This window comes from Triturus cristatus, chromosome 5_2, assembly GCF_964204655.1.
Source record: "Triturus cristatus chromosome 5_2, aTriCri1.1, whole genome shotgun sequence".
In the NCBI taxonomy this organism is placed as follows: Eukaryota; Metazoa; Chordata; class Amphibia; order Caudata; family Salamandridae; genus Triturus; species Triturus cristatus.
This window is the reverse complement of record NC_140588.1, coordinates 337,594,860-337,615,833: the sequence shown is the minus strand read 5'-3', so window position 1 is coordinate 337,615,833 and position 20,974 is coordinate 337,594,860. Positions and strand designations below refer to the sequence as shown.

The window sequence follows — 20,974 nt, the reverse complement described above, 5'->3', positions numbered from 1 at the left end:
AACACTGACAGGATTTATATGATACTTTTTCTTAAGCCCTGAGGAAGTTCCTACTGTTTTGGAACAAAACGCATTGGCTGAGCTGTATGTGCTATTGAGAAAAAGAAAAAAACGAGTACGAATAAATGTTTTGAAACTACAAGAGTTACTGGACTTCATTATCTGATGCACCCCCATTCGCTTCATCGATACCGCTTGACATGTGTGTGCAAATAGAAAAAATCATTGGCAAAGTCAATAACTCGGCCTTTTTGAGCTGAAGCCTATTGGATTTGCCATTGCTTGTTTGAAAGAGGCTTACCATTGAAATAAGTAACATGCATCGTAACAAATTGTTAATGTATGAGTGCAAAAGAACATTGCTGAATGTCTGTTGTTGGGTACGTTTAATTTTGGTTTCCTAAGCAAGTGTACATCAACTGGATAGCTTGGTAAGTTATGTGTTTTCTCCCTGCCTTGTCCATTACCTCAATATGCCTAAAAAACTAATAATTAAATATAAAGTTTAAACACCGAGCCAATATCTCCATATTGAGGGCATTATAGAGAATGAGTTATATTGTGGCAGCCCCAGTTCTCAAATAATGCGATGTGATTTCATGTCTCTGCTAGTAACTACAACTAAACAATTAGTTGTTTGTTACATGTGACATGCGCAATCTACCCAAGCTTTTTTTCCTTCCAGCTCCATGTTTCTTCCTTCCTCAAGAGATGGCAGGCCTGGTTGCAATTTGGCTGGAGAAGACCCTGCACTCTGAGGATTCTGGCTTCATGCAGTGTAGTGCAGTGAATTCCTCGTCCAGCCCTTAACTTTGAGAAATCACTAAATGAAGAAGCTTCGCCTGTATAGAACAGAAAAAGGCAGCAGCGGATCCACGGATTCTTCATAATTGGAGTGTTCTCATTTATAAGCCTCAATCTAACAACCAATGCCCCTTTACCAAAACTCTGTCCTTGAATACTATTTTTTTGCATAATTTCTTCAATAACTGTAAAGAATCTAGTAGACCAAGACGTCTTATAGAAGACGGAGAAAGAAGTATGTTGCAGCTGTACCATCCAACCCTCTCAGCAACAAGATGAGATGGACAGCTGGAAAAGCTCTTAGAAATATGCCTATAGGATGTTGCCTTTCACTACCATCAACGTGCCGCTGCCGTTCACTTAAATATTGTTGCGGAGAGACTTCCGATTAAATTGTTGTTTTTTTTAAGTCGGAGCATTGCTTTCATTTCAAGATACACAGGTCAAAAAATATGCAGTTTCATGAGCCACTGGAGTCTGAAGAATTTTCTGCTCGTAAGACCCTTTCTTCATGGCATAACATCATCAAATCTCCACCGTACCCTTCGACAGTTTCTGTTGAACGAAGAACAGCTCATCTCCAATTACATTTAGGACATTGCCCATACTATCCTATGTGGTCACAGGTGATGCCATACCTGGGTGGAGCTTTATGACAGGGTGGCTCTTAAGGAAGTCTCAGACAGAGGTTTGTTTTGTATCAGCTGTTCTCATGGGCTCAGCAGGTCACTTACGTTGTGTTTGATCTTGTTTGATCTCCTACACAAGCAGGTTTGAAGTATGGCCGGTTCTCAGTGTGGAATTGGCCGATATGCCACTGCTGTGAGTATGGGCCAATAACTAGGACATGCTAGCATAATCGTATGTACTTTCAGGCCTTTCTTTTAAGGCATATTACACGAAATGCTTGAAAAGACACCAAATCGCGTACTTCTACTGCGTGGGCACAGGAACAGAACGCGGGTGGCTGTTGCTCATGCCACGATTTTGCGTTATTTTTTAGCGCAAAATGTATCCTCCATCCCAAAGCGAGAATGTATTTTGTGCTAAAGAAATAGCACAAAATGAAGAATCCATGTTTCACGTAATTTTTATAGAATTTGGCATCATTTCCCCACAGGAAACTACGCAATCTTGGAAAAAAGCCTTCCAGCAACCCACTGAAGGCTTGTCAAAGGAGATATAATCGGGTACAATGGCAATTTTGCTGTTGCCCACAATTGGTAGAAATCTATGGGAAGCCCCTCTTCACAGCGGTCACGCTGTGCTGGAAGCTAAGTTTTTTTAAGTCACTTGCAAGAATGGATACTCTAAAGCAGAGATGGAGGACCTATTGAGTGCATTTGTACGCAGTAAGCAAAGACCAACAGTCAGCAGAACTGGGACTCGCATCCTTAGGGACAGGGCTGTCCTGCCCATTGCATTTATCACTCCGGATTAGCAGCTCTGCAGCAGTTCACCTCACCTGAGGTGAGACAGCATCAGCCCTGACGCAAGTCACACCACCACCTCCCTCACCTTTCATTTCCCCAGTTTCAGCAGGGACCTAGCTACACCGATTTTCAGGAAGGGATCATACAGTTTGGCCTTGGTGCACTAACCTGTTTTGCATCATCTCTGTAGGACCAAGTTATCCAGTCGCCAGGAGGATTGGGAGTCAGCTCATCGCATGCCTACTTAGGAGATCACATTATGTTTCTGGAAATGTTCTGAAGTCTCTAATCTCCTTCTTTCATTTGTGAAATAAAAATAACAAACAATCTGAACTTTGATAGTTCACCCAAACCAACTTGAGAACCCTCACCATAAGACTAGCAAGCCCAGAGACATTGCCGATTCAAGGTGTGGGCCATAATATTGCATCTGAACTTCAGAACTGTAAACCAAATAAAATTGAATAACAAACTCGGTCAAGAAATTGGCGAGTTGCCATGTGTGAATTAAAAGTCCATCCTTCTAAAAATGCAAAATAAACTTCTGCTACAATGCGGTCATCATAAATGCGTTATTACCTGAAGCTGGTGGTGGCTTGGGTGGTCTCCATATTAAACTCTGCCACTGGCACTCCCCGGGCAGCCACCTGCGGGGCAAACATTGCAGCTGGGTAGACAACGGAGGAGGTGCCAACCTGCGTGAAAAAAGGCTGCATTATTGCTTATCAAATAACGTCTACACATCAACAGAGCTGTAAAATGGATTAAAACAATTAGAATTGCACAGTTATTTTTACATTTCCGTTAAGGTCCTGTAAGACGGTATGCCGAAATTCTACCTTCACGTATTTCTCGGGTGCACTACACCTATTAAGATCTTTTATTTAAATCTTTATTGCATTTATGAAAAGAGCTGCTCTTCATGAACCACCAACATACTAGTGGTATAAAATTCGAATGTTTAATGACTACTAAATCCAGTGATGTACACGTGTTCCTTCCTGATTGGGCCCTTTCTTTTCATTCTGAATTCTGTTAAACTAAGGAGCATGTTTGTCTAGCCTCGGTGAACCATCATATTTCGTAAACATTACTCAGAGTGAGGTATATTTTAAAATTCCCATTTTTCTGTTTAATATGATTTATCCTTAATTTTCATTAATGAACACTTAATTGAACCGTTTTCATCCTTATTTCATCTACTGAAACTGGCAACTCACACGATAGCAACTCCATTTTAAACTATTTCCTTCGTTAGTAATTCTACTCGTCCATCTCTATATTTACCTATATATTTCACTTTTGACATTTGACCACTAGATGGCGGCAAAGCTTTATAAAACGTACAGATGTGTTTAATTCCGTCTCTCTGTTGAACTCTTTGAAAATTCAAATATATTGAGCTTCGAAAACGTTTTTATTATTATTTTTTCTCTCATTGTAATGTTTTCCCAAATGTGCTCGACTTCTTTTTGTGTGGGCACTCAAGTCACAAAGCACTTTAAAGACAGAAATCTCGTACACGTACCCTTCCAATACGGCACAATGCAACACTTAATTTTGCTATTCAGGAAAGTCAACGTTACGGGGTAGGGTGCAGCATGTAGAAGCAAAGCGTAGTTTCGGGGAGGGGGCAACCTAAAAAAAGTTTCTCACATAGGCGGATTGCACCTTTCCCCAAAATACTGCTTCAGTGCTATTATAAAAAGAAGGGGCGGGGTCCTCTAAAAAGAGACACGTTGTCTTAACTTCACGGAGATAAACAAAATAATGAAAAAGCTGCCAGGACTCTTTGTGCATGGACGTTCACAGTGGTGAACTACACCTGAATATCAGTGAGACCACTTCTGCTCAGCCCCTCCTGCCCATCCCCCCCCGCCCAATCTGCATACATTAATGGGCCGGTCCAGCCAGAGACTGGGAATGACACCTCCGTCTCATCGGTCACAGGAAGGTAATAAAGACCCATCTGCATCCGGAAAGGCCACTCAGTCCCCCACTGGACCGCTGGCCGCATCCCAAGAGCACAAACACAGCCTAAATTGGCCACCATGCTGCCCAGAAAAGGGGCCCACTACAGGCCCTTCGGCCATCGTCCGAGTGCCTGCCTGCTTTTCCAATCCCACCACCTAAAAGATGTATTCCGAGTCAATAGTTGGGTGCAGGGGCTTTCAGTCGGATATGATGGAGTGTCTGCCGGATTTCATCTGGGGTTTTTTACATGCCCACACTGACAAAACACGTGTCACATACACACACTCTCGCCTGTGATTTTAAAGAAAAAACTCCTGAATAAAGAATAAAAGAAACTTTGGAAGAAGGAACGACTCCTAATTTTGTTTTCCGTTGTGAAATTTTTCTACTGTTTTTTACCTGTATAAAATGGACTAAAAGAATGTGCCACGTGTATTAGTGACTGGACAAGTGTGCGCTGAAGCATTCTAGTGTATTTTGTTTGGGAACCTCTGGTTCTTTGCACCATTCTATAGCTCATTATCACTCTCATTACTCTGTGTGGGCAAGTGCAGGACTAGTGTGCCTTGACCCTTCTTCCTGTGGTTTGATTTGCCTTACAAATGCAGATTGGTTTGAAAAAGTGGTTTTAATTGCCCCTAACAACACCCCTCCCTCTTTCCACTGCCTCCTTATCTCCCCCTCATGTACTGCTTCCCATATTTTGTGTTTTAGCAAGCTATCCGACCGTGACAGTTGGGAAATCTGAAGCTCACCCCCCCCCCCCAATCTTATTGACCAAGCTACGCCGGAGCGCCTGGTAATAATTAACCCTGGGCGGACAACTACGCGACGCTCGCAAAGTTTGTGTAGTTTGTGCTACTTCGCACTACGCGAATTGCACGTAGCACATTGCAAAATCGCCCAGCGTAGTTAGCATTTTTTGCTCGCTCGCGGTCCTCAACGTCAAGTTGGCGACCGTGAGCAAGAAAAATGACATCCCGGCGAGACTTTTTCCTCGTTCGCGATCAGCAACATCAAGTTGCTGATCGCGAGCGTGGAAAATAAACCTCCCGGCGAGATTCTCAACACGGGGAGGTCAGGTTTCTCATTCCGAGTGGTCGCGTATGCTCACGACCGCTCGCGATGAGAAACTACCAGTCCGCGTTGAGAAAGCTGCGGCTCGAGTAAAAATTTACTCGAGCGGCAGAACACGACAGCTCGCACTGTGCAAGATGCCGTTTTCAATGATTGCACAGTGCAGACAAGCATCCGGCACTGTGCCATCATCGCGAACAGCGCAAGTGCTACGCGTATCTCGCGTAGTGCGAAGTGCACTTTGCGTAGCTACGCGTAGCACTACTACGCCCAGGGTTAGTAATAATTGGAAACAATTGAAGAGCACTATGACACTAACGAAACACGATAGAAAACAATATTGGCACGTGATTTCTTGCAAATAAATACGCTTTCTGGCGAGAGGATGGGTGGAAGTCCAAAAAGGCAAGACCACCTGCTATTTACCCTATCTTCGACAGCGATATTAAGTATTCGCTTTTACCACAAGACATCTCTTTGATGTTGGGACAAAGTCGGTGTAACGCCTAGGTAAAGAAAAAAGCGGTGCTCGAATGAATCTCATTCTATGTTTATTCCTCGGACCATATTCCACTCCCTCGTTTTTTGTACACCATGTCATCTCAGACAAGAATCAGACATTGCAAATCAGCCTTGGGCCTGCTCCAATAAGAACAATCCAGCCTGAGCTGCCAAGCCTCTGAATCAGTGGCGGATATTAATTCAGGCATTCCACCCGTCACTTTTTTGTTTTCTCACCGCAACGCCTTAAGTGCAGGGGAAATATCAAGACGTGGGCCCAGTACTCACTGTGCCGCAGGACGCAAGCTATACAGAACTGACAAGTTTAACTTGACTGAAAATGTTGCGGTGTTGCTTGTGTTCCTGTTCAGAAGACACCTGGCCTGGCAGTGGCTCGGATTAATTCAAGAAATCTACGCCTCACTTTTTTATTTTTCTCAGGGCAAAGCACTAAATACAACGTGTGTGTAAGGACTTGGGACCCATGCTCCATGAACCGCAGCACTCAAGCTGTACCTCACTGACCAGGCCTAACTAGGGCGAGACCCGTCTGCAGTTGTCTGTGTTCCCGTCCGCAGTGGACCTTGTCTGGTAGTTCAGGCAGGGCTGTTTCTACTGGAGCACAACCAAGGCTGAAATACATATGCCTGGTTCCTGTCTGAGGTGGCATGGTGGGCATAAAAAAGATGAACTGCGATGCTAACAGAGCAATTATCAGTGGCTGAGATTAATTCAAGCAATCCACCAATCACTTTTTTTGTATTCCTTGGGTTCAGCGTAAGAGCTGCCAGACACAAGTTACAAAGTAACTGTACAAAGTACAGTTACTTTGTCAAAACCCCTGTAACTGTACTTGGTAATAACCAGATGAAGGCACAAGGAAGTACTCATATTTGTGAGCTCAACAAGAACACACCTAAGCAAGGAATATTAACAAAGGCTGGGACCCATAATTGGAAATGGTGAAACTGTGAGTGGTTGTGGGAAACCACTAGTTGAGTGCAAGATGTGAATGTGAAACAAGGGCCTCCACCCACTGATTACAAATACTAAAGGCAACAGGAAAGTAGGAGGCAAAAAGTATAGGAGCAGAGTTCATGTGCATCTGTTGGTAGGTTATATGCAAGAGAAAGCACCACAGTTTGCTTTGATTATAATTTTGCGAAGGTGCGAAACATGAAGGATGTGGCTGAGCTCTGAGGCAGTAACATTTTATTGCTACAGTACCCACAATGGTGCACTCTGGTGATAATACATTGGTTAGGCAATAGTCGTAGAATCTGAAGCGGTCACAAATAATGTAAAGGTAGGATTCAATGCTCAAGCAATGGTACAACTTGATCTATTACTGTCAGGCTGTATAGAGAGGCAAACATCTTTAAAGGACCAGTTTTGTTTAATTCATGAGAAATAAAGGTAAAAAAAGGAGACGATTCCATTTACTGTAAAGTATGCACATAGCTAATTTAATAAAAGAGATCCAAGATTTGTGGGTTTAGTATATAGACTACACTCAGAACCTCCGTAATTATGCAGCAATGGAGGATCAAGTTATGCATAAGGCTTGACTGAAATAAGCAGCAAAGAAGGCAAAGTATGTGGTGGAATGTGGCACATTCAGTGGCAGTATTTTTCCACTACTGTGTCATTTTAACAACATGCACTTATACTTTTTCTGCAAAGACTCCATCTCATTTGTTCCAGCTTATGATCTGAATGCAAAGAGCAACAACAACAAAAACGAATTTGGCTTTAAACAGAGCCTGCTGCTGTGTGGCACCACCAGTGGTGTTTATGTTCTGTACTAGGTTTAGATCAGTTTCAGCTAAAACTATTTTTTTGTTAAAACCAGCACATTATGCAACAGATGTTGGATTATGTGGCAAGTGTGGTGAATAAACCTCTTGCCAGGCCTAAACCATCCCTTTCCTGGACAACCCAGAGGTCAGGGTGCAATGTATTTAAAATGCAGGATATGTACTTTTAAGTTTGCCATATCCTGGTAGCGAAAAACTCTCAAATTCGTTTTTCACTAATGCAAGGCCTATCTCTCCCAAAGGATAACAATGAGATTACCTTATTATATTTTATAAGTGTAATTCCTAATTGGGAAGAGATAAACCCTTTAACTCTGGTGTCTCTGGACTCATAATTTAAAATCCAAACTTATGGTGAAGTCAGATTTTAAATTGCACTTCTGAAAATGCCACCTTTAGAAAGTTGGCCTTTTCTTGATTTAACTGTATTTGAATATGTAGACCTGCACTCCTAAGTTTAAGTGTTATAAATAGAATGCTTTTCAAAAAGAGAACCTAAAATTGACATGCGTTCTGCGTGCTACTGTGGATTGGGGTATGGCCCAAACCCCTGTGTATGAATTGAACTATAAGGAGGACACAGAAGAATCCTGTCCAGCACAGTGCACAGTACTTGTCCCTAAGGTTTCAATCAATTAACAATAGTGCAAACAAAGTAATACTGAAGAATCAAAACGTGATCCTATGATGATGAAAAACAAATATTTTATATCAATGCGTTATTATGATAATGTGCTCATAATATAATTTTGGATACATCAGATGAATCACTGTAACAACAATATCATGTATTTTACAAGTTTCATTATGTGGATTTGATGAATCTCAAAACCAAACAATCACAAAAGAACCCAGAGCATTTTGGGTTTAAAACCCTTCGTCAGGGGTTCAAATTGATTGTCGAACAAACTATGACAATACTCGTGATGCTTTATGTTTAGCAGCCTCCAGTAGCAACTACAACAATAAAAAATACAAACGACAAAGACTGTTATAATCTTGTTCTAGCACATGTTTTGAAGGTCTATACAAGTGATGGAATCTAGAATTTGGACTCACATAGAGAACGATACTGCGAACGTAGCAAAAAAAAAGGAAAGGAAAAAATAACCACTGAATGGTGAATATGTGACGAAATCTGGTAGAGTTACCCAATTATGTGCGCAAATATTTATTATAGTGCACACCACGTGAACAGAAGTTTAGCTGAACACCATCTGCGTAATATAATAATTACCCTTATAAGTGAAGGTCACAGCTAAAAGTAGCCGTATTGGTCTTTACTGTGCAACAAGGACCGTCGTTATTCTGTAAGTTAAAATACTCCGCATCAGTAAATGAATGAATGCCGGTGCTCAAACTGTGGTGACATGAATTCATAGAGTACTCAAATCTTACCGGCTGTTATATTCAAGAAACACAATCCGTGTCCCGATAGTCTAACTTTCAAGTTCTACAAAACCTGGAATCAATAAAAAATACTCAATATACAGTCCAACATTTTAAGTTAAACCTCCGGTATTCGACTTCCTGCCCAGCACACTCACCGCGTATATTTTGATAAGCGTCCTGAAGGAAAATCACGTGATCGCCCGTTTAAGCGTAAACACGTCATTGCGTGTGGGATAGTTCTTTTATGCGAAAGTAAAAGCGATTCCAGCCACAATAAACTTTATTAACAAAAGACAAACGTCTTAATATGATGTGAACCGAGTATGAAGGTGCAGAAAAAAAGTCATGTCAACAAATGAGAGGTCTTGTTTTAAAAGGACCTGAAAAATGGCAATGCAAAAAGTGTCAATGTACAGCGAAGTGGTTAATAACAATGGTTAATCATTTTATGAACGGGAAAGTCAGAAAAAAATGACGCATCGTTCCTAATATGTGTGCAAAATCTGTACATGAAAGAAGAATACACAGTAAAAGGAAAACAATGGAAAACGAGAAACATTATCTGTTCATGCGAAAAGTATACAGTTTGAGGGAGCTTTAAAATGACAAGAAACATAGTAGTTCATAATGATCGTTAAGACCTCCTGGCATGATGGTCCCTAGGTACTTTATCCAAAAGGTCTCCCTTCGTGCGAGGGAAGTATTAAAATCTACACCAGATGTCAAGTGTACCTTTTCAAGAATGGTGAATCTGATTTGAGGAATCGTATGCGGTGTGTTCACCCAATGTGCGGCCAAGCATGAATTGCAATTACGATTGCGAATCATACTTTTATGCTCGATGATTCTAGTTTTCATCTTACGAGAGGTCCTCCCAACATATGTCAGTCCACAAGGACAATGTATGGCATAAATTACCCCCTCTGAATTACAATCCAATGTGTATTTTAACTGAATTGTTTTGCCCGTTTTAGGATGTGCAAAAGTGTTACCTAAGATGACATTACTACATTGACCATAGTTCCAACACTTTCTCATCCCTTCATGTTCATGAGTAGTGAAAGTACGTGGTGTTTTTAACAATTCCTTCAGATTTTTGGCACGCCTGCGGGCAAACATAGGTTTGCCCAACAGTATAGGTTTTAACTCTTCCTCTTGTTCTAAGATTTCCCACCTACTGGATATTATTCTCTTGATCAATTTGGCTTGTTCCGAATGTTTTAACACAAACACCTCACACGAGTTATTCTTCTTCATGGTGGATTGTAGTAAATCTTCTCTTTTCTTTTGATGCTTATAAAACTTCTTGGGGATACCCCCTTTCTTCACACCTTGCTATTTGTTCATCTATAAGAATTTTTATATCTTCATTGAGTAATGAAATCCTCTTTATTCTGATCAGCTGAGAAACAGGCAGATGCTTCTTTAGAGAGATTGGGTGCGCGCTGGTATAATGTAACGCGTTATTCATGTCTGTAGGTTTCCTATATACGGTGGTCCATCCAGTGTTAGTCCTGATTATTTCGATGTCCAGAAAATTGATCTTATTAGGATGTATCTTGGATGTGAACGGTATGCGTGTATTATAGGTGTTCAGTTCATGGATGCAATTCTCCAATGTATTTTGGTTCCCTCTCCAAATTACCAGGATGTCATCAATGTAACGCATGTATGCTATCAGGTTGGTACGCCATGCTTCAATTTGTAGTATGTAAGTATCTTCAAAATATGCCATGTACGTGTTCGCATACGAAGGGGCTCCAGGAAAGCCCATGGACAGGAGCCCCTCTGGAGGAAAAATGTGTCTTGCCATGTGAAATAGCTGTGATATAGCGAAAAGTGAAGAGGTTGTAATAAGAATACTCCATTAATTTCTTCTGTGGGCGTTTGTAATAATCTCTATTCTACTGCCTCCGATCCCTCAGAATGAGGGATGAAGGTATATAAAGATACCACATCTATGGTACACAGAAGAATATCTTCTTCAAAATGATGGCGTATTTCTTCCAATAGTTTTAAACAGTGAGTAGAATCTTTGACATATGTCTCCCTAGATTGCACAAGAGGCTGTAAAAAGTAATCAAGGTATTGCCCAATGGGTTCATGAATGGATCCGCAGCCTGCCACTATTGGTCGAAATGGTGGATTTTTGGCAGTTTTATGCATTTTGGGCAGCATATATATATGCAGAATCTTTGGTGTAGGTTGTTGTAAAAATCTTCTCTTGGACTCATTAATCCAGCCCATCTTTTCAGCATTCTAAAGAATGGAAGAAAGCAATCGCATAAATTCCTTTGTGGGATTTGTGTGCAACATGATGTATGTATCAGAGTTTAGAACATGTGCGTTTACTTCCTGTTCGTAGAAAGTAGTGTCCATAACAACCAGGGTACCACCTTAGTCAGCTGCTTGAAAAGTTATGGTCTTGTCCTGTTTCAGAGGTTTAAGGATTCTCTTTTGTTTAGGTGTCATATTCGTACGTTTTGGTGGTCAGTATTCAATAGTTGCCAAATCCTTTTTAACAAGTTATTCAAAGTTATCCAAACTTTTATGAGAAAATGGAGCAATGAATTTGCTCTTTGGCCTGAATATTTTGGAGGATTGGGTAGCCTCATGTCGATCAGTGGTTGAAAAGAAAAAACATCGTAATCTTAATTTTCGCATGAATTTAAATAGTGCTATTTCAGTTTCCAATGCGTTTGAGGAATAAGTAGGGACAAATGACATTCCCTTATTTAAAACTGCGATTTCTGCCGTGCCAAAGGATCTTTGCGAAATGTTCATAACTAAATTGCTGGTTTCTTTTGAACCTGTTGAGGTCTGCCGGATTCTGTTACTTTTTTTGTTATTTTTTCCCCTACGGATCCGTTGCCTTTTTGCGGGTCTGGAGGATGGTTGGACAATTGGCCCTGGGCCAAAAAAGACGACTTATGACTGGATGTAGATGCCTCTTGGTCTGTTGATCCTGAACCTATTTCTGTAATATTAGGTGCTGGAGGTCTTTGTAAAGACAAGTCTTGGTCAGTTGCTAAACTTTCTTCTGAGGACGTGGTTCCTGTTTTCTTCGGAAAGAACTTTTTGTGGGCGTAAGCCTCAGCCCATGAGTAGACCTCATCTAATTTATAATCAATGGTATCCCTCCTGAACTTACAAATCTTTCGGTCATGAACTTCTTTAGCATGTGTGTCTAGTTTGATGTCACAGTGATTTATCTGATGTATCCAAAAGTATATTATGAGCACATTATCATAATAACGCATTGATATAAAATATTTGTTTTTCATCATCATAGGATTACGTTTTGATTCTTCAGTATTAATTTATTTGCACTACTGTTAATTGATTGAAACCTTAGGGACAAGTGCTGTGCACTGTGCAGGACAGGATTCTTCTGTGTCCTCCTTATAGTTCTTTTCTTGATTTAGCCATTTGGTGCTTGTAGCTTGACTCTGATCATATGACTGGTTACAATTGGGCTTTGTGTATTCCTTCTAGACAGTCATACACAATGTTAGATTAGGTGTGTCTCAATGGGCCATATCTGGCACGATGAGAAGAAGGAGCTGTGCAAAGCCCCACTTACACCCAAATAGGCTGTGTCCTGTCCAAACACAAAAGGTGGTGAGATGTGAGATAAGGGCTTGTGTTTGTGCAATGCCATACATGATTATGTGTACACTACCATTCCATATTTAAGACCAATTTGAGTTTAAATTCCTCCTTGATTGGTCCTTTTGCTTTTTCCAAATTCACTCCCATCCTACTTGACTGTCTATGACCATACCTGCAGGAATGGTATTTGAGCTCACTAAACGTGAGAGCAATACAGTGACTGAGCATATGGAGTTCTGTAGGGAATTGGTACTTCCACCCAAAAAGGGCACTAGCAGGTTGGAGCTTCAGAAAGCTCGGAGGACCTTAGGGGAGGTTCACTAGTTGCTGGCAGCAACAGAGGACCAGGATGAGGAAAATTATGTGGCAGAGCAAGGAGAGGGTCTGGAAGGAAGTCCTGAGATGCAGCACACAGGGGACGGGATATCTTGCCTCCAGAACTGAAGAATCCTCACAGAGAGGAAAGAAGCCCTAAAGAGGGAGCACAGGCTAAGGTATCCCATCATGAAGCTGACCCTTGTCAAGAGATATGGATTCACCCCAGAAGAGTACTGGTTGAGAATCAGGGACAGTCATAAACGGTCTCACCAGTACTGGGGGGATTTTGTGGGTTATCTTTGGCATGCACTGGATGGTTGGGTAAAGGGTATTGAGGTAAACACCTCTAAGGGGCTGTACAATTTGGTTGCTAGAAAGCACATGTCCAGTCCCTTTTATCCAGAGGGCTACACCAACACCTGGTTGATTGCAGGCTCACTACCCCAGGGAGCTTGCAAAGGAGGCAGACCTCTGGATGAGTAACAGTGTCTGAAAAGGCATGGAGCCTTGAGCCTAAGGAGGGTTGCTCAGGTTCCCCCATCAGAGTAAGGGGAGGTACGTAATGCCCCAGACAAGTTGGTCCCAGTATGGTGGGGGGGGGGGGTCCTATGTCCCTTCTTAGGACTGGAGGGGAGGTTACGGTTGGCAGAGACCAAGGGTGTCCTATTTCCAGCCCAAGAGCTTGGGTCACTCCCAAAGGGGGCACAAGCAGGGAGACCTGGTCTGTACCAAGAGACCATTCACTGGTGGGAGCTCCACAGTGCCATGAGAGCTGGATGGGGCAGCAGCCACAGGCACACTACTAATTGCGTTTTCTGGAGGTACCACTCCACAGTGGAGGGTGCGAAGATCCAGATGGAGGGACAGGAAGTGGAAGTAGTTCACAGTGGGAAGACCAGTGGGTCAGGGGTTGCCAGAGAACAGAGCACCCCAAGACTGACCCTGGTGAGACCACTTCTGACCTGGGGGGCTCCATGCGCGGTCATAGAAACTGAGGGCAGGGCTCTGCACCAGGCAGACTCCTGCATGACAGAGTGCGGTTCCCTTGAGGGGGGTAGTGGTTTCCCCCTCGAATTCCTGGCTTGCCAGACGCATGTTCAGCCTAAGGGTACCAGACCCTAGGTTAAAGGATCAGTTTCAGGATACCACCCCTGGACACGTGGGAGGTAGAGTGGAGAAAAGGTACCAGACACCTGGGGCTACTGCACCCCACTCTAAGAAACCTCAGGAGCCCATAGGAAACTCCTTGCCAGCACTAAGGATGGAAGAGAGGCCTACCCAATATCCACGCTTAGAGCTTCAACCTAGGAGTGGATGGCCCGGGACTGGCTCCTGACACGGACAGTGGTCAGTAGCCTCTGGTGGTTACTGTCCTTATGGACTGAATTTTCCTTGGGTTGGGGACAGAGTCTGACCCTAATGGGGGGAATAGGCCACATCACTTTGTTGGCCATGGTGATACTGTCTGGCTAATGGGATGCATATGTGAGCAAGTTACAGAGTTACTGCACCCACTAATTACTGGGTGCAATAAAGTCTGCATCACAATTTAATTTGAGGAAGTGAAACATACTGAAAATTAATGGTGGATAATCCCTGGACAAGTACATTTTGGTGCGTAAAGCTTTAGTTTGCACATTACTCCCCATTGGAAAGTGGAATCTCGTAATTGAAGATAATTATTGCAACTGGAAAATTACGAATTCCTGAGTAACAAATTATACAGGGTGTGATAAATATTGTATAAACCTCTGGGGCATTCATAATCGCGGCCTAATTGCACTGATGAAAGAAACAGTTGAGACATAGCTGGACAAGTCAAGTCAGGGACATTTGTATAGCGCACACATCACTTGCAAGAGTCTCATGGCGCTTGCAGACGGCTCTGAAAAAGGGATGATGGCTTAGTTTTCTAAAAGCCATGTCTTCAACTTCTTGCGGGAACAGCTGTGTTCGGAAATGCTAAGCAGATGTGAGGGCATTTTGTTCCAGGATGCCGGTGCCAGAAATGAGAAAGATGGACCCCCTTTCCTGGCAGTGTGGATTCTCATTGCTGAATCGGAGCGTTCTGCGTGGCTGATACCAGCGTAGCTTTTGCGACCAATATTTTGGGCCGTTTCCATACATATGCTTATGAGTCAAGCACAGAATTTTAAAGAGGATTCGCTTTTTCACTGGAAGCCAGTGGAGAGTTTTTAACAGGAGGCAGAAGAAGATCTTTTCGGAAGGTCAAGGACTAGCCTGGCTGCGTTGTTCTGCAGGACCTGGAGCCTATTTAAAAGGTTTTCATTTATTGAGAGCAATAGGGCTTTACCGTACTCCATTCTATTTATAATTAATCCCTGTATTAGTGGCTTCCGCGCCTCAATGGGGATCCATTTAAAAACCTTCCGCAGACTGCGCATAACGTCAAAATAGGTGCCAATGACATGGTTTATTTGGATTTTCATGGACAATTGATTGTCCATGTGAAAACCAAGATTACAAACCATTTCCTTGGGGGTTGGGCAAGGGCCTAGATTGGGTGGCCACCAATCATGTGCCCAATGTTCCGTAGCCTTACCAAAGAGCATGATCTCTGACTTACTACCATTTAGTTGGAGATGGTTAGCCCTCATCCACTTGTCAACATGAGTTATTTAGTTTTTGAAACGCTGCTTGGTTTCAGTAGGATCCAGGCCTAAGGTGATCAGGATCTGAGTGTCATCAGCATAGGATATGACATCAAAACCGTAGGTTCTGATCACCTTAGCCAGTGGTGTCGTATACAAATTATAAAGCGTTGGGCTCAGAACAGGCAACCAGAGAGCCAGGTAAATGTGGTTTCTCAGTCTCTCTCACTGGAGAGTCTAGCGATAAAGTAACACGTTTATTGGCCTCGCATGATCAGGGCGACAAGGTAGTCAATGTCAGCACTCTCCTCAGACTGCAGGATAGATTCTGGCTCCCTCATGGGTTACAATTCTGCCTACAGAGCATCTAGGGTGTTGACGTTGAGACATGCACCCTACTACCCAGCTCTATTAGTTTAGTCGGAGTGGGTAAGAAAGAAAGAAAGAAACTGTACATTGGCCCTATGTTTCAAATAGGCTTTCTCAAGTAGGGTTACCACTACCCTCTTTTACTCTAATGGTACAAGTGCAGTGATTAACAAACAATTTACAAGATAGTATGACAGTCAGGTTATGTGCCAGGCCAACAGTAAAGAAGACACTGGTCGCAGCGGGCTTGGTCTAGAACTGCACACCAGAGCTCCATGTTTTTTTACGTTCTCAGATAAATGTATTAACCAAGTAGGCAAGGGGAAACAAAGTTAGTTTGATTTATACCAGAACTACATGAACATCTGCCGAGAACAGCCCTCAGGAAGATGTTATCCTAAAGGCTGACCAAGCCGGCTAAACATCAGTAAGTCACATTCATTGCAAGTCTCTTCAAAAGAATATTTCATAAATATATAAAGTCCATGGTTGCTATGAGGCTAAAAAATGGTGCTATGAGCAAATATAAAAGAAACAATCTTTCAAAAATTGTATAAAAATGTTTTCAAAAGTGCCAGAGACTTTCAATCTTTTAGTAAAAGGGCTACTAACAGGCCTGGACTGGGTACCCAAAGCAGCCCGGGCAAATTGGTCGGACCAGCCTGGGAGGTGTTGGTGGGGGCGGATGCAAGTGTTAAGCATTGCTGCTTTTGTTACTGGGGGCGGATATTGCAGCACCGCTGCAAACCCAGCCCCCAGTAACAAAACCGGCCCCCACCCCTCCAGTCTCACAGGGAAATATCCGATGCCCAGCACGGCCAGTCCGGCCCTGGCGGTATCACCTGAAGGAGACTGTGAACTATAATATTAATTATCCAGCCAAATGGGTACCGTTGGTGAATCCAACTGACACCTAATGTCAGGTGGAGTTTTCGTTCTGTAAAAAAGGGACACTTTTTTTTTTTTTTTTTTTTAGCTTTGAGGTACTCTTGATAATTAGTGACTTGATTCCGATAGACTGACCTTGCTGTGCTCCAGACATTTCCTGGAAGAAACCTGGACTCTTATCAAGCACTGCTGCTACAGAAAACATGTTTATTCTATGAAACACAAATTACATCATGTTTATGGTCTAGCCAGACAATTATGCGAACACCATAAGAGAGAGGCTTTGGCTCCGCCCACACGTTAGCAGCCAGGAGTACGTTTTGATTCGGCAGAAGTTGTGTGCTTCTGCAAAAAAAGTGTTTACCCTCCACCAGCTGTGATGATTTTGTTTATTTATCCAGCTGCCGAGCTTGAACTTTCAGGGGCACACACATGACATTGTAATGCTGTAAACGTGCGTTAGTTTACTAATTAATTTGTGGTGCTGGTCTTTCTCAGGCAGCAGCACAGAAGAGAGGAGGGCAGTCAACCTACATGGACTTTTAGGTGTGGCTTGACACCTGACTTCTTAACCTACACCAAAACTATTCTACAGTTCTTTGCTTCCACACAAACAACTGTAATTTACTTGTAATTTTTCACATTACCATACAACATTCCTTTAAAACCAGACCTATTGGCACTGATAATGCTTGTTAAGGTGGTGAGTGACACACATTTATCAATGGCAATGGGTGGAGAGACTAGACAGCAGAAACACTGATCAGTACAGGACTTCGGAAGGTCAGAGATTTTGCTACTACAAGAAGTTATGTTTGCACCCGTCTAGGCCTAAAGTGAACCTGTGATGTCTACAAATAGTGTAAGGACTATCGATATGGTCTGGTGTTAATAAAGGCCTAAACACACAAGATGATGGACGGAATGTTGCACATTGGCAAAACATTCACCCCCAGTCACAGATCTGGGTTTAATCCATCGTTATTTTGCTCACCACGCCACCCCAGTTCAGACATGGCCATATGCAAATCAGTCTTGACCCTGTGCCTCATGGGAACAGTCCAGCCCGAACTGCCAAGCCATGTCTTCCCTGGACCGGAATCAAGCATCCTAGGACCGGTTTCGGGGTTTCACCCCTCTTCAGCCAGGATAGCTGGACTCCAGTGGCATAGTGAGCACGAGACCCACGTCTGGGCATACCCTTTCCACATAGGGCGAACAGCAAAACACACAAGATGATGGACGGTATGTTGCACATTGGCAAAACATTCACCCCCAGTCACAGATCTGGGTTTAATCCATCGTTATTTAGCTCACCACACCACCCCAGTTCAATTAATAAAGGCCAATATGCAGAAGGACCGATCATTTTCAGAAGGTACAGGAGGGATGTGCTGGTGTACAGCCAAGCAAAGGTGAAAGAGTGACTTACAAGCTGTACGAACAGTACAGAGTCATGAACAGGTGTGTGTACATTACACTGTGTGGGTTACTTTAAAAGGACTTTAAGTTCCTCTGATTGATGCGGTCACATAAAAACAAATGCATGTTTTACAGTAATATGCATTAAAATCCTTTAGATATTTCTCAGGAGGCATACAGGATAAAGTCAAACAGACCGGTCTTATTTAATCTGCATCAAAAAAAGGAAGCAGAGAAGAAACTAAATGAATTGTAAAACAATCAGAAAGTATTCTAAGTGATAAAATAAGTTTGGAGGGTTTTCTCAGATCACAAAGCCGCACTTATCCCATATTCTCTTTCATAGAGATGGAGTCAGATCTGATGAGAAAATAAAAAAAACATCTATTGTCTTAGTAACGAAGAGTAGTGTAAGCAAGGAGTAACAAAGATGCAGTTGCATTTATTTACTCTGCAATGAAGGCTAATTCTTAAATACAACTAATGAATATTGGCCACTACGCTTGTGCAACCATTCTTTTTAACGTAAGACTTAGGATAGAGTCAGTGCAAAGTGAAGCAGTAAATCTTTACACAGGTAACTCAGAAACAGTCTGACACCTACCACCAAGCACAGGTCACAGACATCAAGCTCCTTTTCAACCTCTGCAAGAATGTTAGAATCCAGCGTTTCGCCAAACCAAACCACGTGGGGCCGAAGGAGGCCACTGCAGTCCTGCTTCTCACACCTACGTAAGAGCAAAACAAAAGAAAACTCACAAAGAAGAAAGAAATGTCAATCAACCCATCTTCAATCTAATTATGGCAAGTGCTCAACGTGAGCACACGCGGACTGTGAGCACGTAAAATAATTAAAGACAGAATATTTAAATGGGCGAGTGTCTCCAAGTACCTCTTGTCAGAAATGTTTTGTTTTTGTAGACTCTTATGTTTTGTTACTTTGTTGACAACTACAAGGGGCTTGCTGCCCCATATTCTCAGGACTGAAAATCTGCTACTTCCTGGACACCCAATGAAGCACCTGGCAACTCTTTTGAGAGAGGTGTGGCGCAGCGGACAGGGCGCAGCGGCCAGAGCACAGTCTCCGGAGCACAGGGCTCACACAGATCGATCGCCCCCGGCAGCTCAGCTCAACATCATCTGACATAGCGCACTTAATCTCCCCGGAAGCCCCAGCGCAGAGAAACCATTATTTCAAGTGATATGGTCGCGCTTTACAAAATATGAATTCCTTTTTGTACAATGAGGGGACCTGCTACCACTGCACTGCATGGTGGGTAAGGAAGGAAACTTGCTTGGGTCTTCTGGCAGTGTGATGTAACCACTCATTTACAGCGAGACGCATTACTCTATCTCCCACCTTGGTGCATTCTGAGAAAGGTCATGCTACATACCATGACGTGCGGCCATTTGGACAAACTTTGCAAATTGGAATTTTCTAATCCTAATCGTCAGTCAGAGTTCAGGGAATTACTCCAAATCTTCAATGATTTCTCCTGCCCTAATATGTTTTTTTCTCCAGCTCAACAAGCTTCTATGGATCTACAAGTGAGAGGCAATTGCCTTTCTACCCGCCCCGTATCGTTCTTACTTGGCCACTGTTTAACGTTCCAGGGTGAAGAACGGATGCAATCTCAGCAATACACAGTGAACTACTACCTTAAGGTGGTTATAAGTGTGTTTCTTCAGCACCTATTTAATTCATTCGGGACTACTACTGCTCCTTTCGGTGAAGAAAGGACACTGTATTTAGTTTTCATACAGAGAACTAATCACTCAGGGTGTAGCACACACACAGTTTACAGTTAAAATGAGCGCATAATTTCTCATTATCTCCTCCACAGCCATTTTGGCCTGCAGGTAGCAATCCTTGTTTGAAATGGGTAGAATGAAGAGCTTATTTCTTAAACTATATGGTCACCATCAATGGAGCTGGGAAGATGTCACAGGAACAGAAGAAAATGATTTTTCTTAATTCAACTAGGCCAGAAGGGTTAAAAGTGTTTGAACAAATGACAAGGACGGTTGGCGGGGATGGGGATAGCAATGTTTTTGAAAAAGCTATTACAGATATTGACTATTATGTTTCTCCCAAAGTATGTATTTGAATTGTGAGGTACACTTTTTTCAGAGAAAACAAGAAATTAATGAACCCATAGATGATTATGTTGCTGCTCTTAGATATCTGGCTCTTGATTGTACGTTTGTTTGCAGGTAGATTTGATCAGAGATCAAGCAGTAATGCATGTTAAAGAACCCACTATTCAAGAAAGATCGTGAGTCAATGGGGATGCAGATTTGAAGGATATTCGGGCTTTAGTTAGGAAGGCGGAGTTGTTTAGAAGGAGTGCCAAAGCAGTTCAAGCAGATGTGAATGAGAAATGTGAAGATTGTGTGAGTAAGATAACAAATAGGTCATCACAGAAAAACTTTTGTACCCCAAAAAATGATAGTATTTATTCAGCAAGGATTAAGAAAGGTTCAAGTTGCCCCTGCTGTGACAGCAAGTCCATCTTGCTTATAGCAAAACTTGTCCAACGTTAAAACAGAAGTGCTCTAATTGCAGAGGTGTAGGTCATTTCTCAAAAGCCTGTAAAAAGAAGAAAGATGCTAAAGTAAAATGTGCGGATAACGGCAGTTCTAGCGTAGAGGAACCTACACAACTTGGTAAGCTGATGGAGGGTGCTAGGACGTTTGTGTTAAATGTGAATGATAGCGAGGCAAATGTAATAAATATCGATAACCAGATGATAAA

At 42.5% G+C, this 20,974-nt stretch overlaps 1 protein-coding gene across 3 annotated transcripts in view; it reads right to left on the bottom strand.

The window, feature by feature from the left end:
* Window positions 1-20,974, bottom strand: part of SIRT5 (sirtuin 5) — a 133,273-nt gene that overhangs the window by 4,137 nt on the left and 108,162 nt on the right. For all 3 annotated transcript variants that reach the window (XM_085607106.1, XM_085607107.1, XM_085607108.1), the window contains exons 7-8: window positions 18,824-18,947; window positions 2,817-2,932 (exon numbers count right to left, since the gene is read on the bottom strand). In XM_085607106.1, the coding sequence (XP_085463232.1) occupies window positions 2,817-2,932; window positions 18,824-18,947 (240 nt within the window). The remainder of the gene's footprint in view (window positions 1-2,816; window positions 2,933-18,823; window positions 18,948-20,974) is intronic.